The 27,540-nt window shown below is 45.6% G+C and overlaps 1 protein-coding gene across 1 annotated transcript; it reads right to left on the minus strand.

Moving 5' to 3' along the window:
* Positions 1–15,870: 15,870 nt before the first annotated feature.
* Positions 15,871–24,917, minus strand: CDC23 (cell division cycle 23). The gene is made up of 16 exons (XM_080352929.1): positions 24,801–24,917; positions 24,348–24,420; positions 23,328–23,465; positions 23,030–23,072; positions 22,563–22,668; positions 22,336–22,468; positions 20,949–21,126; positions 20,758–20,855; positions 20,459–20,540; positions 19,734–19,887; positions 19,462–19,581; positions 19,049–19,124; positions 18,658–18,719; positions 17,715–17,793; positions 17,504–17,623; positions 15,871–16,625 (listed from the first exon to the last, which is right to left on the minus strand). The coding sequence occupies exons 1-16, from the start codon at positions 24,914–24,916 to the stop codon at positions 16,455–16,457; spliced, it is 1,749 nt and encodes a 582-aa protein (XP_080209055.1). The 5' UTR covers position 24,917; the 3' UTR covers positions 15,871–16,454.
* Between the last annotated feature and the right edge of the window lie 2,623 nt (positions 24,918–27,540).

The following is a 27,540-nucleotide window of genomic DNA, read 5'->3' on the forward strand; positions in this document are numbered from 1 at the left end:
TTTTTTTTCCAAATTTTGCTTTAATAGAAGGATTTGGCAGCTGTCTAAAAATGCCTCTGGGAAGGCCAAGATGATTTGCACTGGTGTAGCCACAGAATAGTTGTCCTGAAGTCACAGGAGAGATGTCAGTTACACCATAGAAATCAGAGAAAAAAAACCTACCTCCTGCACAGAATTTCTACCCTTCGATCCAACAAGAGATTTACTCAGTTATTTAGGGTATTGCTCCACAACCAGACCAATAAGTACAAGGGTGATTTTTCAGCCGTTTTCTTACACCACCCAGTATAATCAATGTGTGGAATAAGTTCTATGGATGCAAAATTTTAGGACAGGTGCACACTACAGAAAAACAATTTTTACATTAGTAAGTTTTCACCTCTGCCTGGTAGATAGCATTCATTCCCACATCACCAAAACCAGGGTTCGGTTAGACCAGATATAATCAAACCAAGGACTGACAAAAAAGAAAAGAGATGTGTCACAGATGCATAAGCTCTTCCTTCTTTTCTTGAAAATTGGTGAAATACTGCTCCCAGGAATTCACCTGCCTTACATCAACACAACGGAACCCATCCCCCGGCGCGAGAACAAAGCAAGCTGCGCCAGGGGAGGTTCAGACCTGACATTAGGAACATGTCCTCACGGAGAGGGTGGCCAAACCCTGGAACAGGCTTCCTGGAGAGGCGGTTGCTGCCCCGAGCCTGTCAGTGTTTAAGAGGATTTGGACAGCGTCCCTAATAACCCGCTTTACCTTTTGGTCAGCCCTGAAGTGGCCAGGCGGTTGGACGAGGTGGTCACTGTAGGCACCTGCCAACTGGACCATTCAGTTCATAATTCCAGAAAGCCTTTAAGGCTACGGAGCTTCCAAATAAATTGTGCTTTCTAGCTACGGAATAAGGCAAAATACTCACCACTAAATCTAAGGCACAGGCAATGCAAAATGTTAATCACAGGGATTTATTTTTAGGGTGTAGTATCTTATAGTCTGCCACAGGAGAAATGAATGCCTATGCCTTTCGGAGGACAAAATCCTAGTTTATAGCTGACACAAGGAATGGCAATATCACATCATAATATAATCACTGGAGTTTTAACATCTGGTTGTTAACTGTACCAAATAAAAATGTGGACATTAGACAAACACCATCATCATCCCTGTATTCACTTTTATTTGACAGCATTATTATTCCCATCTGTGGCTGCCAGTGAAGAGAACGTTTGGAGATCTGGTTTGCAATGTTGGAAAAGATCTAGTTTCCCTGTCTGGAGATGGCCCAAGTGCTGAAAAATGCAAAGAAAGGGATAGTGCACAGCACAGCCACAGCGGTGAAGCTTTGCAGGAGCAATGATCAGTGCTCTCATGCTAGATTCCAGTCAAGATTTCCTGCATTACTGTGAGGCTGCACATTAATTTTCATTTTCTACTTACTTCAAGTACAAAACAAACAGAATCATAATCTCCTGTGCTCAAATAGAAGCAAAGATATCTCCAAATATAAAAGTCTGTTTAATTCAACAAAAAGTTGCATGCATCGGTAGGAGGAAGGGAAAGAATGGAACTTCATTTCCCCGTGTTTTAACCCAAGAGGGAATTTTGAGGCTGTTTCAGTGAACCTGACCAAACCCTCATTTGAAGTACAGCATTTCTTGCAGCCCATCACTCATCCCTGTTCTTCTCTGAAGTGCTACAATGACATCATCAGGACATTGTATAATAACAGCAGCTTAATCCTCAGGCTGATAAAGAAAAGTCACTTGCCATCTGTGGACTACATTCCCCAGAATTCTGTTTGTATAACTGAGAGCAAGTACAGCAGCCACTACTTGTGCTTCCTTGGCACCTCTCAACGGGTAATGTGTCTCAAACACGAGCACAACACAAACAACTTGATGGCAAGTGCCCTTCTCCCAGGACTTCTCAGAGGCCTGTGTACCCATGGGAGGTAGAAACGTATTCCCGACGGATGAGAAAGTGCACCCGGCTACCGTGAGGGCCAAAGAGGATTAGACACCTGTATACCTTTGCACATGTCAAAAAACCGAGCAGTTCTTCAACGCGTGATAGCCCCTTTTAGATAGGAGGTATTCTTAATCACTTTTGGAAGCAATAATTAAATGCGGCCAATGGCATGGGTACAATAAACAAGGAGACAAGTCATGCTAAGCACAGATTAGGCTAGAATTGGGAACACAAAATGGTGACCAAGAGGCAAGCATGTATTCATGCATGAAAAAGCCACATAGAAGTCCACTGTCATCAGAATATTTACTGACATGCTAAAAGTAATGAGAAACATTAGGCTTGTGTGTTTCCAAATCTAACAGCACTATGCTTTATTTTCTTGGTCAACACTATTTACTTCTTCGTCCTGCCAAAGACCCCAGCACGATCATTGAAGAAAAAACAATTATCTGCACAACAGATCACAACCTTCACAGAACCCCATAAGTTCACAATATGAGTCTATTAACCAGAGGGCTGCATCTGCCCATGACATTGTACTGACCCTATTGAGTCTGAAGGCATGAAGTTCTAGACCAGATCATGATTAACACTGTAAGACAAATCTGCTCTGTGCAATTTCTAAATCTCTTCCCTTCTCAGCATTAAAAAAATTAGAAAGTCCTGCAGGATGGGAGGAGGGAAGAAAGGGGGTCACATCTAAGTAGATTTCTACACAGTCTCAAAATCTAGAGCTGGTTATAAAAAAGACCATAAATTAAGTAGTGTGGAAAATCCTGAAAATTAAGAATTTCCCTGTCTAACAGAAAACAGATGGAAACTTTGGTATTTCTCTTCTGGAAATATTTAAAATATCTTGTTAAATTGAGCTGCTGTTTCAAAATCAATGCAGCACTGTTAAGAATACTGTTCTGCTTTATACACTATGTCACACTTAAAAATGAAACTGCCGTATCAAAACCAAGCAATTCCATCAAACCAAGCTCTAATTAACTGATGAAAACTGTAGCAAAAGGGTTGCTTCAGTTCACACCACCTGTGAATGTTGTGAAGATTCATTTGCCAAAGCTGGTATCAACTAGTTGTTTGGCAGAACAGCTCTTACAGCATAAAGGAAGAAATCTTCACCGACAGCAGGCACGTTTCGCCAGCCGGCGCTCTCCAGCCGGCCCACAGCGCTGCAGGCAGGAGTCCCCCCCTGGCGGAGGGGGCGGCAGAGCGGAGCCCTGCTCGGGCTGCACTCTAACGCGCAGCACCACCGCACACGCGTTTCACAGCCAGGTCATCGTGAGCTCACGCTGGCAGGCCTGTGCCGCCACGAGTTATCACCAGGCCAGCCCCCTGCCCAGGCTGGGTTTTGTGGTCTCACTGAACCCAGGCTGTGGTTCAGAACCTCACCGGCATTTCTGTAAGTGCCAATGTTCCCTTTGTAGCAACAGAGTACGGTGCTTCATGCAAATCTGCACACTACTCATACTGGGATACTTGATTCTGTGGGGCTTATCCAAAAGGAAAAAGTACTGCTATGGTCAAATATGACTCAGAATCACAGAATCACAGAATCGACTGGGTTGGAAAAGACCTCAGAGATCATCGAGTCCAACCCTTGGTCCAACTCTAGTCTGTTTACTAGATCATGGCACTAAGTGCCATGTCCAACCTCACTTTAAACACCTCCAGGGACGGCGAGTCCAGCACCTCCCTGGGCAGCCGTTCCAATGTCTGACCACTCTCTCTGTAAAGAATTTCTTCCTAATATCCAGTCTAAATTTCCCCTGGCAGAGTTGAAGCCCGTGGCCCCTTGTCCTATTGCTGATGCCTGGGAGAAGAGACCAATCCCCACCTGGCTATAACTTCCCTTCAGATAGTTATAGAGAGTGATGAGGTCACCTCTGAGCCTCCTCTTCTCCAGACTAAACAAGCCCAGCTCCCTCAGCCTCTCCCCATAGGGCTTGTGTTCAAGTCCCTTCACCAGTCTTGTTGCTCTTCTCTGGACCCTCCAGCACTTCAATCTCTTTCCTGAGCTGAGGGGCCCAGAACTGACCACAATACTCCAGGTGTGGCCTCCCCAGTGCAGAGTACAGGGGAAGGATCACTGCCCTTGTCCTGCTGACCACGCTGGTTTGGATACAGGACAGGACACCATTGGCCTTCTTGGCCACCTGGGCACACTGGTGGCTCATGCTGGGCTTCCTGTCCATTAGTCCCCCGGGTCCCTTTCTGCCTGGCTGCTCTCCAGCCACTCTGTGCCCAGCCTGGAGCGCTGCAGGGGGTTGTTGTGGCCACAGTGCAGGACCCGGCACTTGGCCTTGTTGAACTTCATCCCATTGGAATCAGCCCACTTTTCCAGTCTCTCCAGATCCCTCTGCAGAGCCCTCCTGCCTTCCAGCAGCTCCACACTCCCTCCCAACTTGGTGTCATCAGCAAATTTGCTGATGGTCTCAATCCCCTCATCTAAATCGTCAATAGAGATGTTAAACAGGACTGGACCCAACACTGACCCCTGGGGACACCACTAGTGACTGGCCGCCAGCTGGATGCGGCCCCATTCACCAGCACTCTCTGGGCCCGGCCCTCCAGCCAGTTCTTCACCCAGCGTGGAGTGCACTTGTCCAAGCCACGGGCTACCAGCTTTTGCTCGAGTATATTATGGGAGACAGTGTAAAAGGCCTTGCTGAAGTCCAGATAGACCACATCCACGGCTTTCCCCTCATCCACCAGCTGAGTCACCTGATCATCAAAGGAGATCAGGTTGGTCAGACAGGACCTGCCCCTCCTAAGCCCATGCTGGCTGGGTCTGATCCCTTGTCCATCCTGAAGGTGCTGTGTGATTCCATTCAGGATGATCTGCTCCACAACCCTGCCAGGCACGGAGGTCAGGCTGACAGGCCTGTAGTTACCAGGGTCAGCTTTGCAGCCCTTTTTCTGGACTCAAAGAAATTTAGAATAACTTTTATTAAAGATAAACGAGCAAAGCGGCGCTGGGCGCCCGGGCAATCGCTGCTGCACGCAGGGCACGCGAATCGCTCACCGAAAAGTGTTTCTATACCGCCGGTAAGTACACGCCCCCGATCTTCTCCCTGATTGGTTCGCTGGGTTGCTCTGCTGTCAGTCAGCCCTCCCCGCCCGGCGGAGCGCGCTCCCCTCCCCGTCAGCACGCAACATCTTTCCCGCCAAAACTTGCAAAAGCAGAATGTGGCAAACTATGGCGGTTTAACATTTACACAACTCAGTGAATCGTCAACTACTAACATATTCTTGGTTTGATTAGCAAATTTACTTTAGTTACGCAATCTGTAACGGTACCAACAGCCTCAGGATTTCCAGGGCTGGGGGCGGTTTCAGCTCCGCTGAGCACAAGAGGGCAACAGGAACGGGCGCAGACGCCGGGCAGTCCTGCGCAGCTCGCACCCGCGGCCCCGCAGTATGTAAAACCAGTCGCTCAGTGCGCTGTTAACATCAACCTCTTCCACCAACGAGAAGCAGGGAACATGCGACTGAGTAAGTTTACTTACTGCTCGTATTTCAGAGTGATATTCACATTTCTTAGAAGTCCCAACTACACAGGAAAAAATACTTGTGTAAGGATGTTGGTACAAGTACCAGCTCTTATCTTTTGTCTGTTTCAAGGGATCAACTGCTCATCTGTAACAAAGCAGATGAACTTCCCATTCTCTGACCGAATCCTCCAAAATCCACAGTCTCAAGAGGAAGTTTATTGGGATAACGTAACACCGACATTATTAGGGCGGGGCTATCAAGACTTCTTGAACTGTCTCATTTGTGTAATCATCTACGTTTGACTAAAGTGGAACTTGCCACATGGGCAAGTCATTTGCTCACTGCTGAGCAAGTTGCTTTTATCTGAAATTGCAATTAAAAGAAAAGTGCTTTTATTTTTCGCGCCCATAGAAGTCCTACCCCATCTGAGCTCGCTCTAGGGCTAATATTTCCATTTCAGTTCTACTTCCATCTTCTGCTTTCTGAGGGCAGGAGCTGACGGGGATGTCACACACGCGCTCTTCCCAAGCGCGGCCGCCAGACACTTGCTCGGACGCTCCTTCCACTGTGAGCTGGACGTAGCTGTGTAAACAAGCAGAAACTCTAAGGAGTCGAAACTCGTGTTCTTCGCGGCTCAGAGACAGCGTTTCACCTCTTGCCAAGAGAATGATTAACATGCTACTTCAGAACTCCGCTGGCCCAACTCTCCACCAGACAAGGCTGCTGGGATTAGGGTCAGGTAACCCCAGCGTCAGGATTTTTTCCAAATCAAGACTGCTGATCTAGGCTCCCTGGCTCTAGATCCCAACTGCTGACTCTAGAACCAGAACTTCAGAACATGGCAAATCAAAAACCAAAATCAAGCTGTTATGTCTTTCCATCAAATAGAGAAGTTTGACGGTGGTTCAAGGTTAGAAATTGATATCCACCCCTATGTCAGACACGAAGACAACTTCTTCTGCAAGCTTTAGTTGAACTAAAGTCTGTGGCCTTTAGTAGTTCTTCCCTGCATTTGCAGGTTCTCAATGCAAATTAAAAAAAAAAAAAATATGGAAATACCACTGTGAAGGTTTTTCATCCTCAGCAAATCCCTGTGGCCCTTGTGTACGTCACTGTCTCTGCCAACAACCTGCAGCAATGGTGAAACTCCCTTGGAACGAGAGGAGTAGTTCCAGTGCTTATCGGCTAGAAATGTTGTCCCAGTAGCTAGACAGGATTCAGCCTTGTTCACTGAGCTGCTCTTCAGCAATATTTTTCAGAAATATCATTGCCATATAAGCCAATTCCCATCACCGCAACAATTATGTTCGCTACAAGGGGAACAGTGGCCATACACAACTCCTTATCTCTCCAAAGCCTGTCTCATTTTGCTAGTGAGATTTGAATGAATCCTAAATTAAGTCTTTGCTTTGGCTTTTATTTACCAGGTTCCACCTATGCTTTGCATTGTTTCAGAATAAAATTCAAGCCCTGGTTATTGTGTTCTATGCTGTATGTTATGTCACGTAACAGAATACATGATTAATGAAAACTGTTATTAAAAGTATGATTTATATTAATTCAGCAATCCAAGACCAACTCAAAACCTTAGCTCAGACTTGCTGCAAATATTCGCGCCGTTTGTACAGTTCTGTCCTGTATTTCTTTTTATAGTCAGAAGATGGCAAATTTCACACACTAGTTCATATGTTTTATTTTACCAAATGGTGACAAGTAGCTCTTCAGAGCAAAACCTAACCACCCCCTGCTTTTGACTGCACAAAAATCATAGTATTGTCATTAGATTTTTAGTTAGTACCACAACAAGTTTCAGGAATATTAAAATACCTTCAGACCTGAACTCAAACGATCCCTCAGATCTGGGCTCTGCACAAGGAGCACGGGATGAATCTGGTGCTGCCAGGCTGCTCGTGCTAAAATCGCCATCGGTCCTTGCTCTAAAACACGAACCAGAAAACTCTGTCCATTGCTGGCGGCTCCATGGAAACAGTCAAAAGGTGACGGAAGCGTTATTGTTATCCACAGCAAAGCTGAGGAGTTTTGTGAAACCAACATTCTAGTATTCTGTGGCTAAAATACGATCTTTCTCTTTTTCATACAGTCATTTCCCAAGAAGTTCCCATAACGTGATGCACACTGAGAATAATACTGCCAGTGAAAATACAAAATCCTTCCCTACCCTGAAGGGAAACGGAAGTTCTCCAGAATTGATAGTTTGCAGAATGAGACATGGACACTAATTAAACACGCTATTTAAGACTGGCAGGATTGTCAGGAAAAGGATGAACTGCACCAGCCTGCCCAGTTCATTGCAGGACAGAGGTCTAAAAAACACTTCAGTGGTTTTGTACTTTGAGCATTATTCCAGACCAATTCCTAGTTTACTAAAAGGATGTTTTTGTAAATGTATTTTGTGCAAGTAGGGGCACACTCAACCATTGCCAGTGACAACATGCACAGCCTGAAAGAGAACCATTGCCGTTCCCAGAGTGTATAGCATCGAGTTCTCCTTTCTTTGATTTTCATTTTAACAAGTCAGGAAAACCACCTTTTATTTAACTCAAATGCATATAAACAAGAAAACAGCAAACAGTGAGGAGAAAGTTCATGCTCCGTATCTTTATCCTGGAAACCCTTCCTTTTCTTTCTTCCTAAGGCCATAGCCCTGATTATCTACTGTCTTACAGGTATCAGAGGAGGATATTTTACATGCACTACTAAAGATCGTCAGATATCTAGGTAATTTTTCTATTTAAAGTAAGAGGGTTAACTTCTGAAAGTTGTTGCCATTTTTTTAGCTCAACTCCTGCCACAGCCAATAAAGGTAGATACCAATGTAAGAATGAGTGAGAAAACTGTGCGTTCTGGCCTCCCACATCCACGTCCAACAGCACAGATCTCTACAATGAACAATTTTCTTTTCTGGACACCTTACTTCCAACCAGACCAGTCCTCCTGCAGTTCCTTATCAGCCTGCAGTTCAGTATAATTTCAAAACATGTATTTTCTTCTCCCACCATATCACCATCAATGCCCTACAGAACCTCATGTACACACTGCTCTAATTTCCCACATCCTATATCCCCCTTGCTCTTTCCTTCCATTTTCTGGGAAAAGAATCTGAATGTTCCTATCACCAGGCAAAGACTAAGCCAACATGAATTGTGGTTTGTCTCTTCACATCAGCTTTTCAGCAGAAATGTAAACACATTAGCCATTTCTATGCATCTTTTAGAGTCAAAATACCTTTAAAAATAGAAACATTGCAAGCAACGTTCACTAGAAACACTCAGGATTATTCACTTATGAATGCACTATGACCAGAGTTGGTCTTTTCCATTTCTGAATTGTTGTGATTCTTACTTTTCTGTCATATGTGGAAAGAGGCTCCTTCAACATGCCTGGAGTCTGTGAGTTTAACGACGGTCTGAAACAGAGCTTTCACCGGGTAACATCAGAAATCTGCTCTTCCATTAATGGCTAAGGGACAAGTAACTGTCATTCCTGCCCGCCCGACAAAACAAATCAAACGAGAACACACCACACGACGTCGTACATGGTGACTTCAATAGCTCTGCTCGTCATGCGAAGAACAGGACTCAACAAATCAACAACCAGGATATAGTGGAACTCGTGTTGAATGTAGAATTCATCCTTACAGTTCACTATTTAAAAACTGCCCCTGAAATTTGCAGGCTGATTTTTAGCTGAACTGTGCTGTTTTAAAAATGGAAGCATCAGCTAATATTGATCAGGGGAGCAGCATCCTCCTCCCATGTAAGCAGGTGATGGCTCGGGCTCTCAGCTGGTGAAAGCATAAGTGCAAAACACCACCCGTTAAACCCAGCTGAGATGCTGGTTCATACATGACATGGCAAGCTACAAAAAAATTAAAAGGTTACACTTATAAGACAGTCAGGATACTGCCTTGAGCACACAGATTTCCATTAAGACTGCACCTAAAACCAGAAAAATACACTAGTTTCAGAGGTATTTTAATAGGCACTAAGCTATTGTTTATCGTTGCAAATCAATGCCCAAGGACAATGCTTCCTTGAGATCACCCAGCACAGGCTAGATCACTGACACACTGCGTATTCCAGGAAAACGGCAACGTGTAGGTCATGCTGCGACCTACAAAAACACGTGGTCTGCCCGCGCGGAGCCCGCGAGCGCGGCCGGACGCCGCCGGCGCCACGGGGCGCGGTGACGGCGCCGGGCACGGCCGCGGCTGAACCCCGCAGCTGCGCCCGGGAAACACCCACCAGACACGCTGCAGCCTCGCAGGGTCTTTCTTAAAAGCATTTCCAAGTTAATTAATGCAACCTTTTGCTTAGTTACACACTATTGAACAGTAACCAACACAATGTAAATTACTCCATGTTCTTCAACAGTCCCCACATACTCTTTGCTCGTCTAAGACTGACTGTAACTTCCCACCAGAGAGGGGAGAAGAGGCTATTACTAAGGGCTGTATTAAATTAAAGCAGATTCTCCAAGCTGATTCTCCAAAAATTACTGCATCTTGTTGTTTTGTTCCTCACCAATGCACAGAGAGGAAATATATTACAGCAGCCTGCAGAACCTTAAATATTAAGTACAAACAAATACAGTGCAAAAAACCCCGACAACTTATTTAAGAATAGCAGAACTTCAAGAACAAAAATAACATTCACGTTCATGAAAATATGCATATGTGTATTAATACAATTTTAAGTCTTTTTTAATTAAGCACTAAAATGTTTCCACACCATGTCTACCTCAAATGCATGCAAAACAGTACAGTATTGATTCTAATTAATTAGAATGTAACATCGCTTGTAACATTAAGAGTTCTAAGGATTTGGCGTACACTATAGAAACAAATATTGAAAAATATTTCTGCCTCCGTTTTAAAAGAAAATAAACTTAGCTAATTTTAGCAAACCAGTGCACACGCAGCAGAAAAAAATCCAGCAGCTCTGACTCTACCATTTCTCCCAACTTTATTTGCTTACTCATTATTGATGATCTTAAACCTCCTGGGACCTCAATGCATTTTTCAACAGCTATTTCTCCTTCTCAGTTTTAATTTCGCTGTTACTCAGACCCTTTGTTTACAGTCCATACAATGTAAGCTTTAATAAGTCTTCCCTCTAAACACTTAAAAGAATATTATAATAAACAATTTCAACAAAATTCAACAAATAGGTTGACAAATGGAGTACAGGTGTTAAATGGCAACTGAGATATGACCTCCAAGGTGTAGATGAGGGAAATGCATAAACTGAAAATGGGAGACAGCATGCATTTTAGCATCAGTTGTTCTCAGGTCAAATAATTAATTTTGGGTTTTTTGATAAAATAATCTGAGATAATGTTATACTTTGCATTATTATTTTTAATATAAAAGAAGAGCTGGTATACCACAGCAGCTGTTCTACCTAAACAATTTTCTCAGGTATATCAGTTTGCTTTATTATTCACCACAGAGTCACATTTCACCCAAAGTCAGAAATGGAATTGTGGCCTATCCAGTCTCCATTTGTAAGAGCAGGATTTCACTAGGCAGCCGTGTACTAAAGTGCTGCTGCATCCACGTGCCTCTTTCTGTCTGACCGCGCCGTGCAGATGGTCACTTTGCTTCTCCTCCGACAGCAGCCCATTCAGACTATGTAACATACAGAACCGGCTGTGACACCCAAACGTCATCTTCCAGATCAAAAAATGGTCCTAAATTTCCCAGGATGTGTGAGAGTTTCTCAGCTACCCACCAGTGACCCAAATACACATCAAGAAAATCATACAGCACTGTAATTTTTAGTGAGATGAACAGAAAGCCTGCATTCCCAAAAGTGGTTGCCTGTCATTATTTTCCCTTGAAAGTTCACTGGATGTTTTAGAATCCAAACTGCACGCTGTGATCCACACTGTTTTTCTGTCACTTGCAGAGAAGCTGTATTTACACTCCTTTAACTTGACGGCGTTTAGTGTGGCAAGACCACAGAGCTTTACCATTGAATTTTCTATTTAGAGCCCCACCTCCTGGAGCAAAGACTTCCAGTCCTCAGATGTTAAAGGAGAAATTCAAATAGACCTTGAAAATACAAAAACAAGAAGGACTACCAAAATTACGTTTTTCTACCCCCATGCATTCTGGATCTTGAGTGCTGATGGCAGAGAACCGCACAGGTATAGATGATTACTACAGAAAAAGCAGAAGAGAATCCATCTCTGAGGATGGGAAGATAAATCTGTTATAATCTAGCAAAGACCAGATGATCAAAGGATATAGATTTAGAGAGAAACTTTGAGGAGGCTACCTGCTGGGAATTTGTATTATGTGTTTCTAGCTTGTTCAAACACGTCATTGTAAATTCAAGTAAAATATTTTTTAAAAAAACCAAAACCAAAACATTTGGTTTCCAGTCTTATAAGCCAAACATTGCATCGCTATGCACAAAGATTAAAGAGAAATCTGACAGAAAGCAGAAGATACAAAGTGACTGACGAGAAAGTGATTGAAAGTTCAGGTATTTGGTAAATGACCATGACCCAGTAGTGAGAGCCAAGTTGTAAGCATCTTCAGTCTCCCATAATTTAGTTAAAAAGAAGTTATTATTAACAAATTACTTGGATTTCAACTGCTCAAGTTACACCTGAGCTACAGCAGCCTTATGACAGTAGAATCCATCACCATACTTTTTTATTTTTTTATTTTTCTTTTTACAACAAGAGGACTATTTTCTTACACTTTTTTAAACCACAGTATCAACTGTCTATCAAATGGATGAATAAAAACAACAGCTGAAAATTATTCTGGGCACCATTTTGCCAGTTATGTTTCACAGCATTTTCCTGAGGTCACTGAGGCTTTGCAATGACAGAGAAACTATGCAGCACCTCTCCAGCTACGTGAAGGCCTTGATAATAAAATCCAGCAGAATCCAGCATACATGTATACATTACAAGAACCAACACACAACCATGTTTTAGCTGTACCTTATGTTCAGTTCCTAGTAAGTAGGATACGGAAGCTCTTATTCAGAAGATTATTTAGCTGGGAATGGCCTCTGGAAGCAGAGGGATTATCAGAAGCCACTAAAAGGTGACAGAGACAAGGTTATCCAAAGGGAGGCCAAGGCAATGCATTAGCATTCGCAGTATCGCAGAGCCTGAAGTTAAGCTTGGGGTGGACACTGTGAAATACCTGGCTTGAATTAATCTCCAGGTAAGGGCCGTGTTTCTCTACCTTAGGCTCTAACAGAACAGTCAGTCCAAGATCAGCAAGTCAGAAAGGTGGCAGCCTGTGGCACTGGCAGTCTGGTCCCCTGAGCTAGGAGCTCTCTGGCAGCCAGAGAACCCCAGCAGTCCCCCACACTGCCTCAGTTCTGGGAGAGGGACGAGGCCAAAGGGGCAATCACACCAACAGCTTCTGGCAGCCACCTCCACCAGGCATCTCCTACAGAAACCCCAACAGAAACTCTCCCGCCTTTCCTCCCTGAGGCTCCTCCGCAGGATCTTGCTCACTGTAGAAGTAAGAGTGGAACTGGATGCAACCCCATTAACTTGATCAGAATCACAGAATATCCCAACTTGGAAGGAACCCATGAGAACCATCAAGTCCAACCACCTGCACCTCGCAGCACCAACTAAAACTAAACCATGTGATTAAGAGTAAGTATCCTCCAGATGCTTCTTGAACTCTGCGAGGCTTGGTGCTGTGACCGCTTCCCTGGGGAGCCCGTTCCAGTGACCAACCACCCTCTCAGCAAAGAACCTTTTCCTAATGTTCAATCTGAACTCCCCTTGTCGCAGCTCCATTCCACTCCCCATGTCCTGCCACTGGTCACCTCCCCCTCTGCTGCCCCCCATGAGGAAGGTGCAGACGGCGATGAGCTCCCCCCTCAGCCTTCTCTTCTCCAAGCTGAACCAAACGAGTGAGTCTTGTCCTCGAGACCTTTCACTGTCTTGTCGCCCTCCTCTGGCCACCCTCTAATGGCCCCAAGTCCTTGCACGGGGGCAGCCGTGGTGTCCTTTGATTGTTACAGAACTACTTATAGACCGCTCATGTCTTACAGCCTCTTCAACAACTACCAGCTAACTGCTCTCACCAACCTCAGAACCATTCCCAGAGAACCTTTTAGAATCACCAGATACTTACCTCACTCAAGCACCAATCTGAACCTGGTCAAGTGCCAGCAAAGCTGGCATTTACAGCACAGCAGGACTGGATTTGAAATCCGTATGGAGAGTAGCAGGCCAGATCAAGAGAAACAAAACCTGAGCCAGAGCAGAAGCAATTACCCTTACGTTACTGCCTGGAAAGGGATAAAACTCTCTTGATGAGCCACCCAGCCACCTACAGCAGGCATGATGTGTGCACCTGTGCAGAATTTGACCCAGCAAATCAGAGACACTGAGAACAGGACTCCAACGTGTCACCTTACAGTGATGCATTGGGCAGTATCAGAATGCAAATGGTTTCCATACAAGAGTGCAAATTAAACTTCAAAAGCATATACTTATGTTCCCAGCCTATAAGGTACTCTCAGCATATTTTATATATTTGCATTCACAGCAAAAAATAGAAACAGACTACAAATGAGCATTCAGTGCCATAAGATAGCCCAAATGCACGATGTCGATCCCTCTTAAGCCATAGCGAAACTGAAGAATGGTGGCAGCCCAGTGATTTACAAATACATCGCACGTCAGCCCGAGCGGCACGTTTCATCAGTTAATGGCTGTGAAAAAAGGCATGTGTTGCACGTACAAAGAGATGCGTTTTGTGAGGTCTGTGTTTGCAACAGAGAATGTCTTCACACACACATGCAGGGACACACCAACCCTGACGCTTCAAGACACGTACAGGTGCATTTCTAAAAAACACACGGTCGGCCAGAAACCCCGTGCAACGCCCTGTGCATAACGGCACAGGCAGAGCCCCACCGCCCGCGGCCACGGCCCGGGGAGCCGCTGCGCTGCGCCCTGCCGCCTCGCGGAGGCCCAGCCCGGGCGCTGCCGCGGCAGCTGCCGCGCGTCGCAGCGCGGAAACCTTCGCGACCAGCGAGCCCACCGCGCCGGGCACAGCCAGACAATGCCCGCCCGGAGCACGGCGCTGCGGGGGCTGCGGGGCGCCCGGCCCGGCCCTGCGGGCTGCGCCGGCCACACCTCTGCCTCCATCACCAGCGCCTGCTCGCCCGCCCTCCTCTCCATCACCGCCATCTCCAGCTGCGGATCGCCGCTCCGCGCCGCCGCCCCGCCCGGCCCCTGCAGCCGGCCCCTGCAGAGCCATCGTTCCGCTCACCGTGCGGCCAGGAGACAACGCTGAGCGGCGAGGGCCGAGCGCGGCGCATCCATCTTTCCGCCGCCGCGGCGGCTGCAGCACCCAGCCCCGGCCCCGCCGCCTCCCGGCCGGGCCTGCGCTGCCGGGCGGGGGTCTGCGCAGGCCCCGCCCCGCCCCGCCGCAGCGCCGCGCGCACGGCCACCATGGCAACGCCGCGGCGGAGCGGGGACGGCGGAGGCAGCGCCCGCGGAGGGGCCGCCCGCGGAGGGAGCGCCCGCGGAGGGGCCGCCCGCGGAGGGGCCGCCCGCGGAGGGGCCGCCCGCGGAGGCAGCGCCCGCGGAGGCAGCTCGACCCCGCAGCGCGGGGCTGTCAGGGCGCCGCGCGAGCCGCTCGGGGCGGGCCTGGCGGCGCGGCCCCTCCGGCGGGGCCCGGGGACACAAAACAGCCGCAGGCCAGCGCGCTGGGGAGCGCTCCCTCAGCAGCTCGTGTGGGCATCACGTCCCCGCACCTGAAATCGCACCTCAGCCTACAAGCAAGAGCAAATTTACTTGAACATGTCTGAAGGGGGTGGCAGGACCACATAAAATGTGGCACAGGATGCCTTGGGGAATGACCACAGAGCCCAGAGGAGGGTGAAGGTGGGTGAGGGAGAAACAAGCATGAGAAAACAGGGGGCAGTGAGTGCTGAGACAGGTAGAAGAGCTGCCACCTGCAGCTGGTCACCAACCTTTGGTCTGGCTGACACAACTCATCATCATAGTGTGTTTGACACTTTCATTAATTAAACACTGTTGGTGCCTGTTTTCTGTATCATTGTGCTCTTTGCTCTGTGTACATACACGTATGTTCCAACAGCAACCCCAACTGGGACCAGCCAGCTGACAGGAGAAACCCAAACCGGTGGATATCCTCAGTCCAGGGCTGAGACTGAACAAGACACCCACAGTCTAGACGTGGATACCAGAGACCTCAGGTCATGGGCTGAGACTGGAGAGACCAGAGGCTGTGAACACGTGCTTCAGTCATTGAAAGCATACACATATGTTCGCCTAGCAAACTTCAAGAAAGTAGGAACAGGAACCATTAGTTTTTTAATTGTTTTATCCCGCTGCCTGCTTTTCTACTGACCGCCAAAACATTTGTCAGATCCACAGCCAGAATGGCAAACAGTTGTCACTCTGGCTACTTGGAATTCCTCTGACCCTTCCATCCTTCAGAGACATGGCACCTATATCTAAGTGCCTCTCTCTACTGCTTTAGAGAAACAGCTCCTGTGTAGTTCAAGACTAGCAAAAATCCTTAAGTAGCCAGGCAGGTAACAGTTTCCAATCTAGACAGCGATGATACCACTAAGAGGTCATCCAAGGAAGTTCAGTAAAGACCAAAGGTAACAGGACAGAATCACACTTCAAATATGTTTTAACTCAAGCTGACAAGCTCTTCACAATCCCTCAGTTAGGAGCAGTCCTGTGTACTGGGAGATGTCTGCCCTCTAGCTGGAACAATCTGGTGAGAAGTGCAGCAGGTTCTCACATCTCAGCATAGGCAGTTTCTCAAAGGCTGCACTCTGCCTGTTGGGGCACATCCACCTTCAGCTGGGGCTTCCAATAACTCCTACCCTTCATGCGAATGGAGAAATTTCACTAGAAATAAAGAAGTGGTCCCAAGCCCCGTCTGCAACGTCACATTCAATGCACAGGTTAGAAGTACCAGCATTGTTCATGGTGTTACAGAAGACAGATCGAGTGGGGAGACACGACGTGTGGGAGTGTTGGTGGCTGACAATGACGCAGGGAGGAACACGGGAGCAGCAATATCTGTCGATAATGTCTCTCCTTGGTTGCGAAGCTGTAAAATCTGCCGCAGAAGGGCCTTTCCTTCTTCTCTAGTCTGCAAACAATTTGTAAAAAAACAAAACAATGTACCGACGGATGGGTGGCTCCATGGTCTAACTCGGTATGTATACAGTATAAGTTATAGGAGTTTGTCATTCTGTAAGGTTGCAAGTTACAATAAACATCCTTATTTCCTTTTTCTTCTGCTACTTAAAAATATTAAGGTACATCACCTTTTTTTTTCTTTCAGTCTTTTCTCCTTTTACTCACCAGATTTACATGCTACTTGGGTATTTCAGACAGTGATACCATCAACCACTGAAGCTGGCTGAATATTCCAGCAAAAAGTAGACTGGAGAAGCTTTGAATAAGCTGAATTCAAGTTCTCTAGAGATCCAGACAGCTTTGTTAAGGATAGGCTAAACACCCTGCACTCCTGGCTAGTGCCTGTCACCAGGCTGAAGTTAAAAATCCAGAGCTGTCCACTTACAAATACAGAACATCTCAGAGAACAGAGTCACATACAAACCTAAGTAATACAATATCCTCTGTACTGTCTACACACAGAAGATGAGGAAAAGTTATTTGAGTATCATCACTACACAGTGCGTGGGAGTCTGTGAGCATTTAACCACCTTCTCACCACCAAGATTTTCAGCAGCCTTAAGACTGACACATGGAGTCTCAAATTCTTTTATTTAGTGAACACCAATGAGACACGGTTCAATTTTACTATCTACACCATATTCCATTATTTTAGTCAATCATGGGCAGCATTGGTAACCAGGTATGTAACACCACCACTCACGATGTGACCTGCATGGCAGACAGCCCTCATTCCTTCAACAAAGGATTCCTTTTACTCTGAAGGGAGCCGAGATCAAGATCATCGATCCTTCAGAAAGAAACACCAAAGACTGCGCAAGTACTCACATCATTGAATGCACAGCATTGCTGAGCACATGCTGAGGCTTCATCCCAGAGCTTACACTTGAAGTAGTATTGGGCCAGGTAACGAAAGGCAGTGCTGACCTCCACGTGTTCCACTAACTCCTACAGTGAAGGAGGGAAAGCCATAATCTTTGAGCGCCTTCCAAGGTAGTTCTACACCACGTTTACCTTTATTACCAAGATATCATCTTACCGAACAGGAATAGATATCCTGGATGTATTTGATGTAGCACTGAGCTGCCTGTTCAGATTCATTCAGCTGTTCGTGCAGCCTAGAAAAGGAGAAAAATGGGCCACTGGAACTAGGCTGTGCTGTCAAAGACCTCCTTCGGCTATGAGAAAGTATCCACTTGGCCTGACCTGCACTAAGGCCAGGTCTTTTTCTTCAGAATTTGCAAAACATGCAGCGTGTGCTGCCCCTCATGGAAAGCGATGATCCAGCTTGAGAACATTGATGTTACCAGGAAGGGAGCCAGTCAGATACTGACTGCTAGAAGCAGTGACAACCCAAGCAGGGACCTTTGCTTATTCTGCTACATTTTAAAGCTTTTAACAGACCTCTGACAGCCTATTCTGTCTATTTCCTCTAGTGCTTCTTCTTCCCCTGCTACATCCCAAAAGTCTTTGTAGAGCAGCTTCACTTTCACTTGCCCTTTTCCTTCCCCTTCACTTTTTCCACTTTGTATTACTTTATCCCCACCAAAAATTAGTGCTGATGTCAGAGTGTTTACATTTATTTCACATTTGATCCTTTCCCAATATCACCGCCATATACTGGATGGGGCAGAGGGGGAAGAGCAAAATGTAGCTACGATTTTGTACATCATCCACCCTCATGGATTGCTTTAAGGTTCAATACAACACACACAGATGGCAGCACTGCCTGCTCAAATCACTTCAGGATTCACAGGTCATATGATTCCCTCCAGTTATTCTGAGGGAAACTTAAAGCTAAAGCTGGACACCAGAATTCACAGTCACTACAGACCTAAAGATTACTTTTGGAGCTATGTAGTAAATGTTATGCTACCTAACAGCAATTACACTTGTTTTACATTTAGTATTTTATCACCAGGGATCAAAGCGCTGGTTACATTTAACACAATATTTACAGTTCAGTGATAACACATACTCACTTTGCTAGTTTCACCAGTGCCATTTTCTCCACATCTCCCACAGCGTAAGCTCTCCAATAGCACTGTCAAGGAAGGAAAGTCGGTAAAGCACATCACAAAAATTCTTCCAGCTCATGACTCATGCAAGCAAATTTGAAACAGAGAACTACATGGTTTTTCACCAAAGGAGCATGTATCACCTGTAGACAACTCTATCAGCTGCTCTAGTTACAGTGCAGCAGAACTTCCCCAATTGTAACCGCCACAGAAATCATTTCAATAAGCTCCTAACACCACACTGTGTGCATTTCCAGTAGCACTAGCAACACCATTCTACTAATTCTACTGCAACTCCACCTAGTGTCCTAGGATACATCCTGATGTCTTATTCCACATATCAATTCTCACTTACCTTTTTAGATTCCACCAACTGATTGAGTTTCTCATAGCATTCTCCTAGAGCAACCAGCATACGAGAATCATTTGGTCTGTAAAAGAGTAATTTCTAAACATAGTATAATGGACAGCCAGCTGATCTCAGGGTGGGGGGTGGAAAGAATGTGGAAATCTACATCTGGCAGTGTCTGTCATCGTTTCTTACATAAAACATCACTCATAACTTATACTCCTGACCAGCATTACTCAGCATTTAACTGACAAAGCCTTTGCTGATAGTTAATTAATAAAACTAAAGGGATTTGGAATAGCAAGACTGCACAAATCACATAGCATTGATGTTCTTCTCCTTTCTCCTTCCTTAGCTATTAATAGACGCAACCACATCAGAATGCAGACCAATAAACATGGCTCTGTTCTCAACTCTACCTGAGTTGGTGGGCCCGTCGGTAGTAATAGAGACAGTAAAATGGCATTTTGAGGATTTCATAGGTTTGCCCCAAACCATACCATGCTCTGTAATCTCTTTTGTTCACCTCTATTGCATGCCTGTCGAAGAAAAGGAGATGAACTAGTCAGAAAGCAGTCAGGATCAAAACCAAGACAGAGCTCAGCAAAAGACTAACAAAAAATAGAAGATACCACTTCAATCCTTATGTATGCAAACTCAAACACCATTTTGTGCAGTACATGAGTGATACCTATAAGCCTGGATAGCTGCAGATGTGTTCTTCATTTCCATGTACTCATGTCCCATAAGTGTCCAGGCTCCCAGATAACGAGGATTCAGTTTCAAGGCCCTCTGGAAATAAAGTGCTGCTTTTTCATGCTGGGAACGCAAGCTATAATAATTCCCTAAAGCAAAAGTCACAATATTTAAATAAATTTAAAAGAAACAAACAACACAGAACAGAAGTAGGGAAAAAAAAGATGGAAGAGGCATTATCTACTACCTCCTAACTTAAGAGTCCTACTAAAGGCAGAACTGATTCAAACCTCGAGAGAGCTAACAACAGCAGTCTGTTCTCCAGTGTTCAGGTCAATCCTTTTCCAGTTGTGCCAATCAATTTAGATCCCATCGGCCTTAAAACTTATGTCATGTTCTAACATTCATTTCCTGGTCCTGACACACAGTTATTTCCGTTGGAGTTTCAGGACTATAAAAAGGACTATCAAATACCCGAGTGTTCATAGTGATTTCTTCAACTCCTTTGTGCACCGACAGTATTACAGCAGCTCGTTCAGAGAGAAGTGCGGGAAAAGGGCACCCTTTCTCATTTGGTCTGCTTTTTAGGCTGCCTGAATCCACATTCACCAAGTGGTTTTGATAGCCTTGCTGGCTGATCACTTTCACAACTGTTTCTAACGTTTCCTCACACAGCCTGTGGACAGCGTAATAAGATCATGTAGAAGAGCTGGCTCTCACCAATTACACAGCAGGTCTCAACACGATACTTGTCTATCTCACAGAGATTGTGAGCCAGGTAGCTCAACTCAGGCTTCATGCTCTGGCAAAACAAAGAAATGAAAGCAATGAGAAAAGGAGCATGTTACAATTTCAAAGAAAACCTAGTCATTTAGCAATTGCATTTATTTCATGGAGCTGTGAAGTAGAAGCTGAAAGCTTATATTCAGAGAGGCTAGACAGCACCAGCTGCTCTGCCATGTTTAACATGCCTGCGATAGATACCAGCATTATGGACAGGCAATGGGAAGAGTGCTTACCCTTACGTATAGCAAGTTGGAGAAAGTGTCCATGTTTTCTATCCTGTAAGGATCTTGTTTCCTTAGCTCATTAAAGATGGATAAAGCTTTGTCAATATCTGAAGAAAGAACAGCAGGTGGGAGAACAAGAACCATAAATGCCAAGTTTGCATTAAAAGGCTCATTCCCACTAGTTAGTAAGTGCCACTGACCTCGGATATTGTGGTAGGCAACTGCAATCTGAGAGATGATGTAAGTGCTTTTGGAAAATCCTGCATCAATGAGACTCTGATACTTCTGCAGAGCCTCCTCTATCAGCTGCAGCTCTGTATAAATGTGTGCAAGAAAGAACTCTTTCATCCATGTGTCTGGCAAGGACAGGAACTTCAACTAGCAAGAACCAAAGAAGAGGGGGAAGAGATGATAATCAGTAGCATTCTAAGAGCCACCTGTGGCAAAGAATCCATTATCTTCCCTCCCATGGTTTAGCAGATGTCTCGAGGTAGGAGGCTTTCCTGCAAATCGCTTTATTAAACCATAACACCAGCTACAAAAGAGCGGTATTAGGAGCAGGAATTAAAATCAGGTTCTTCCACAGGAGAGGCTAAATACCTATAAATTGACAATATTGAAACAGGAAAGGAGCATTAAGCTAGCCAGTGTAAAAAGCACTACAAAATGGACCACACAATTCTATTTAGTCACACTCAATCTATTCCCACGACTACTGAAATTGCAGAAGAATTGAAGCCATTTCATTTGGTCAATCAGTAAAGAATGGGTCTTCAAATCTGACAGCACCCAGCTTCTGCATCAGCCACTGGCCTTGTTTCTCCATTAAATTCAGAAGTCCTTTGAAAGGCTGTACTTTCTTATGTTTGAACATCAATATCACATCACTATTTTTCATGAGCTAAGTGAACAGAATCCAAATAATCTCATCAAAAACGCATTTCCCTTTTTCCACAAGTCAGTAAGGCTCTCTTCTGTGCCACCTCTACCTTTTTAAATATCCCACCAGCCAGAACTGACTGAAGAATTCCAGAAGTGGTCTCTCAAAATCCCATGCATAAAGAAAAATGTGGGGTTTTTGGTTCTATACGCAAGTTCAGTTCTTTGATCCTATGCATGGCTTTGTACTTGACAAAGGGAACACCTACATTACTCTTTTAGTTTTAAAAGCAGTGATTCTATAAATCATTTCGGGCCACCAAAAGTGCTGAATAACTGTGGAACTAGTACCAGATTAAGGAAAAAAAAAAAAACAAAAAACCCACATGAATATTTTAGGAGAATCTCCTCCATGTGACAAGGCAATAACCCTGCTGGTAACTACTTCAGAGTATGCGAATTAGCCATTTCTTAAACTGCTTTGTGGGTGAATGATAAGAAATCAGACATGCTTGCATAAAGATTCTCAAATTACAGCACAGCAAGCAATTGAATAAAGAGACTTTAACAACATATTTTACAATCTTAGATTGCCTTGCTTGATAGAGTCTCATAGAATAAAGTAGTAGGCAACATCAATTTTGGGGCAACTGAATCAGGTTAAACTCTGGAATTTGTTACCACATCTTAATATCTCCTAAGTGTTACCATCTCTTTATCTGTAATCAAGTTGCAAAGTTCCAGCCAGGCCCCCCAGTGCAAAGGTAAGACATGGGTAGCTTCAACAAACACATCTATTGCTTCTTTCACCAGGTCCAACTTCCGCAGCACAACACCATACCTGTAAAGAATGTTATCAGGTTAATCAGAAATTAAAACCCTGCATATCCACACAAATACACATGAATATGTTAGAAATACATGCAGACACTCACAGATAAAGGCCAAATCCATCCAGTTCCTGTGCCTTGTGTTTCTTGCTGAGCTCAACTCTCAATTCCCGTAGAGCTTCATTTTTAACCTGTCCCTTTTCCAGAGGTCCTGCACGAAGAGAAAGTCAAACAGCTTTCAGCAAAGAGTCGTACCAGGGCAATTACAAAGTATAGGGTATATTCAGAATCATCACTGACATCACCTAGATGCTTCCCAGCCTGTAATTATTTTCCTCTTTTTAAAAGAAAATAACTTAGCCTGATCACCTGCTTTAACAGAAGAATTAATAAATGAAAATCTGTAACCTTTACCAAGCCAATGAACTGAGAGAGAATTAAAGAAATAATGGTATAGCACACTGTTACCCAAAAATTGAGGGGAAAGGCATAAACCCAAGATGATTTACATCAAGAGGCACTATTGGAAGTTTCATTATATTGTCTTGTGTTTCTTGACACCAGAGACTTACCCAAACTATCCACTGTCTCATCATCCTTCTTCTTCTCCCCTGACTGTCCAAAAGAGAGGAAAACCAAGATTACATTACAGTAGCATATTACTTATGTTTGCTGCAATGCTAGCAGCAGCATGTAAACTAAGTTTGTACAAACATCACAGTTCTGAAAACACCTCATCTCCCTCCCCACAAACACAACTGGGATTTCCAGGTGGTCACCTGGAACAAATAGGCAAAAAATACGGTATGCCAGGGAGGGGTGGGATGCAGAGGAGTTCAGTGCTAAAAGGCACTGAACCTTCTGTCTTACCAGGTATCTCGAATACATATACAAGAAGTAGGCTTTCTGGCTCTTGCAGCCCCGTAGAAAATAGGCAGCCCTGTCATATTCCTTCAGATCAAAGTAAGACTTGGCTAACATATAGGCATCCAGATCACGAGCATCCTCCTGCAGGGACACAGAAGAGTTTTAAGATCTCAGAAGTTCTGACATGCTTTAGGAAACTCATCTAGTTACAAACGTATCTATGAAGCTGCTCTGAAAGCTAAAAATATAGGGTACTCATCCTCAAAGATGGTTTGAGTACAATCACAAAATCCTCTCCACTTCCTTCAGTGATCAGATTCCTAGTGCTCAAATGAATATAGACTAGTTTGAAACATTTAAAGTAAACAATGAGTTTCCAGAAAACAAATTGTGGCAAGCCACCAGAGACCAAAAACTAGCTGTTAAATGAGTAGAAATGACCGTAAATGAGAAACCTAATCAGGAATTCCATCTCAAACAATATTAACTCCTAACTTAAATGCGAACATTTCCTTGGTAACTGTCGTGAAATGCACTTAACGTTTTCATTCCTGTAATTTAACAAAACGGGCATATACCTAAAAGTTTTAGTGTACACCTGCCGAGGTGGGGATGGGGATACACTTGTTTCTCTGGTGTCCCAAGGAGCAAAAGTTTAATGGCACAAAATTACTGATATGACAATAAATTTTGGGCTTAGTAAGGATAAATAAAAAGTAACACGATTTCAAATTTTGCTTACAAAGTATCTCATTTAGAGCACAGCAACAGGTAAAATGGAATGCTTTCACCTGGGAAAGCACATTAAGCTCCGTTAAACATGGAACGGGAGGGAACTTCCCAGCATCGTGCACCAGCCAGAACCCAGCGCAGCTCCTGCCCGGCCTTCCCAAGCAGGCCGCTGTTTGCGCTCACAGCGCGGGAGAGGGACCGGCAGCCGCGCCAGCCGAACGGCCGCGCCTCCCGCAGGGCTCAGCCGCTTCCCCGCCGCCAGCACCGGCCGGGCCCTCCCCCCGGCCGTACCTCGGTGAGCGCGGGCGGCGGCGGCAGCTCACTCAGCGGCAGCGGCTCCAGCGCGAATGCCAGCTCGGAGGCCCTGAGGGGAGAGAGACCCGTGAGCGCGGGGCCGGGGCGGAGGCCGGGGCGGGGGCCGGGGCCGGGACGGGGGCCGGGGGCCGGGACGGGGGCCGGGCCGGGGGCCGGGGCCGGGGCGGGGGACGGGGGCCGGGGCCGGGGCGGGGGGCCGGGGCCGGGGCGGGGGACGGGGGCCGGGGCCGGGGCGGGGGACGGGGGCCGGGGCCGGGGCGGGGGACGGGGGCCGGGGCCGGGGCGGGGGACGGGGGCCGGGGCCGGGGCGGGGGACGGGGGCCGGGGCCGGGGCGGGGGACGGGGGCCGGGGCCGGGGCGGGGGACGGGGGCCGGGGCCGGGACGGGGGCCGGGGCTGGGGCCGAGGCCGGGGCCGGGGCCGCGCTCACCACTTCCCGCTGTGCTGCAGGCCCCGCTCGCGGCTCCGCTCCGCCACGCTCAGCAGCTGCTTCTTGATCTCCCGCAGGTCCGAGAAGTCGCCGCTGCCCAGCCCCGCGGTCGCCATCCCGCCGTGTGCCTCCTACCAATCACAGCGCCGCGCACTGAGCGCGCTTCCGCTCTCTAGACGCAGCCTTCTGGTTGGATGAGCTCGAGAAGCCTCGCTCCCAATCACAGCAAGCGCGCTAAAGCCTTGAGGCCTGATTGGCCAGTTGTGGCGGAGGCGCGTTCCCACCGGTAGCGGCCTCAGCCGGGCCCGCTCGGCCCCGCGCTCTCCTCCCCTGCTGGGAAGTGTTTCCTCTGGGAGCCGGGACGGGCAACGACGGCAAAACAAGGTGCTTTGGGAAAGGCTGAACATGAGGGTTCCCGATGCACCAAACCGCTTATCTTGGCGCTATCCTTCCCTTCTTCTGAGCCTTGCCTTTTTAAGTAGTTTTCACCAGCTTTTTGCTTGCTGTCGGAAGGTTATTAACGGTTTGGACTTTGTGCCTTTCCACTGAGATATATCGTTACCCGTCTTTAACAGATGTATACTCTGAGGTGATGAAGGTAATGTTTGCTGAGACTACAGAACGAAGAGAAAGAAGGCCTAGAGAAATCTAGGGCCTTTCAGAGGCATCTAAGGAAGGGTTAGTGCCATAAGGAGACTTTTGGGGCGGGCTTTCTTCAGGTAGTGGCAACTGAAAATCTTATTCACTGCTAATTTGGTCTTTATTTTGAATTTTCGCTCTCATTTGTTTAATTTAAATTTCTCTGGTGTGAGTTGTAGACTGGTGGTGCCTTCTGTTGGATGAAAGCTGAGGACACGAGTCCAGTAGCACTAAAGCATCATAATCATTCTGAGATCAAGAAATGCCAGGCTTTCTGGTTTCTAGTTGATTGGTTCCTCGCTGATAGCAGAAATACTCGTTATGTAGTGTCTGTGTGATGTCTTGTCCTCTGGTTCTAGTCTTCAAGGTCATCCGATTGTTTCTTAATGGGGTATTTAAACCTGCCTTTGTGCTGATAACACCTTCTAACTTAGTATCATTAGAAAATTTTCACTCAAATACTGCACTTCCTATGCTAAAAATAATAATTTGAAAACATGAAGTAGAATCAGTCCTAATACTGGTCTCTCAAGTCTGTACTTTTAACCAAGTATTTCCTTCTTCGTCTCAGCGTCTTTATTTTCCTGTTATGTTTTTCCTCTGCTGCTCTGGTAGCTACACTGGAATGTAATTTAATTCCCTATCATTTTTATGCTATTTGGTTCTAACAGTACAGAAGTTTAAGCATGTATTTTGGGATCATTATGCTCCATAACTTTTTTCAGCTTTTCCAGAAACGTAATAATGCGCCTTTGTGCTCATTCCAGTATCAGAATGTCAGCTTTAACTCTTTATTTTTAAAGAGAAATTAAGAAAGAATGCTGTAGAATTTAATTTTGTGTGCCATTTACAGATCACACTTTTTTCCCCCTTTTTTGTGATGCTAAGGGCAGTATATTCTTAGTATTATGTCCTTCATAATCACCTTTTTTTTTTTTTTTTTTTTACATGAGTGAGTTGAATCAGGGGACCCAGGGTTTGAATTGGCCACAAGTTCACTAGTAATGAGAGGAGTGTAATTGATTAGCATGATGTCACCATACTTGATATGTTATGATCATAATGAGAGATTCTTTTTTTGGCGAGCCACTGAATGTCACTATTTCTTATTACACTGGTTCTGGTTTAGGTTCCACAGTTACCACCAGCCTTCAGTTTGTTGATGATTACTATGACAGTTTCTGGGTTGTGAGTGTGTTGATCTGGAACCATCTAATCTGGAGCAGCCTAATGAAATCAAGGGTATAGAGATGGAAAAAGGGCATGGGGTAATGCAATGGGATCACTGAGTAAATGGCGTGGGGTAACATGAGAGGAAGGGGTCACAGAACCAACAAAATGAGACTTAAGTGAGGTCACCTCCAGCAGCTGAATGTCAGCAAGGAAGTGCCTGAAAGACATCATGATGGGGAAATCCCCCAAACCCTTTCCAGGAGCTCAGCCCGCTGGAGTGCTTCTCTGAAGTGTCTGCACCACTGGACAGGTCGTTCTGCAAAGGCTGACAGAAATGGGAAAAACCCAGGTGGTTAACTGCGCAATTTTTTATAGTCTTTCTTGGTCTTTCACATAGACAAAGCAAATTAGTCCATTGTTTGAAGTCTGATTTTAATATTACATATTTATTTCCTTTATTAATTTTAGCCAAATATGTTGCAAGTCCAGTTGTAGTTTTCACAGAAAATACTTCTATTACTCTGCCAGCCTGTATATCCAAGATCTAAATAAAAACTTCTTTCTTACTACGAAGATGGGTCTAGTCAACACAAAATGCCTGACTTGTTTCTTGTTCCTTCTCTCCTTGCCCTGTCCCAAAACACAGATGAAAAGAGACTCAGAATATTTTTTTCCTCAAGATAAATTGTTGTTGTCCTTACAGTCTCTTTTGTGTTCTCTGGAGTTCACCTGTTAGAGTGGGCTGTTCTCCTAAATTTTGTATTTGATAGCTGGTTGATAATTACACTGTTCTCATTTAAGGTTGTTCGGTTTTACAAGAATCCGATGAGTGATTTTGTGTGTGTGTGTGAGGACCGTGAAGTGATTTTGTCAGAGTCTGTTTATCTCCAGTTTTGGGCCCACTGGGTATTGCGTGCTGTTTTCCTGA

The sequence above is a fragment of the Nesoenas mayeri genome, assembly GCF_963082525.1.
Source record: "Nesoenas mayeri genome assembly, chromosome: 14".
Taxonomy (NCBI): Eukaryota; Metazoa; Chordata; class Aves; order Columbiformes; family Columbidae; genus Nesoenas; species Nesoenas mayeri.

Excerpts from the sequence above, each read along its gene's own strand:
- CDC23 (XM_080352929.1), bottom strand. The coding sequence starts at position 24,916 with ATGGCGACCGCGGGGCTGGGCAGCGGCGACTTCTCGGACCTGCGGGAG. Across the intron at positions 20,856-20,948 it reads TGCCTACCACAATATCCGAG|ATATTGACAAAGCTTTATCC; the intron begins GTCAGTGGCACT and ends TTCTTTCTTCAG. Across the intron at positions 19,582-19,733 it reads GCAGCTATCCAGGCTTATAG|GCATGCAATAGAGGTGAACA; the intron begins GTATCACTCATG and ends TTTCTTCGACAG.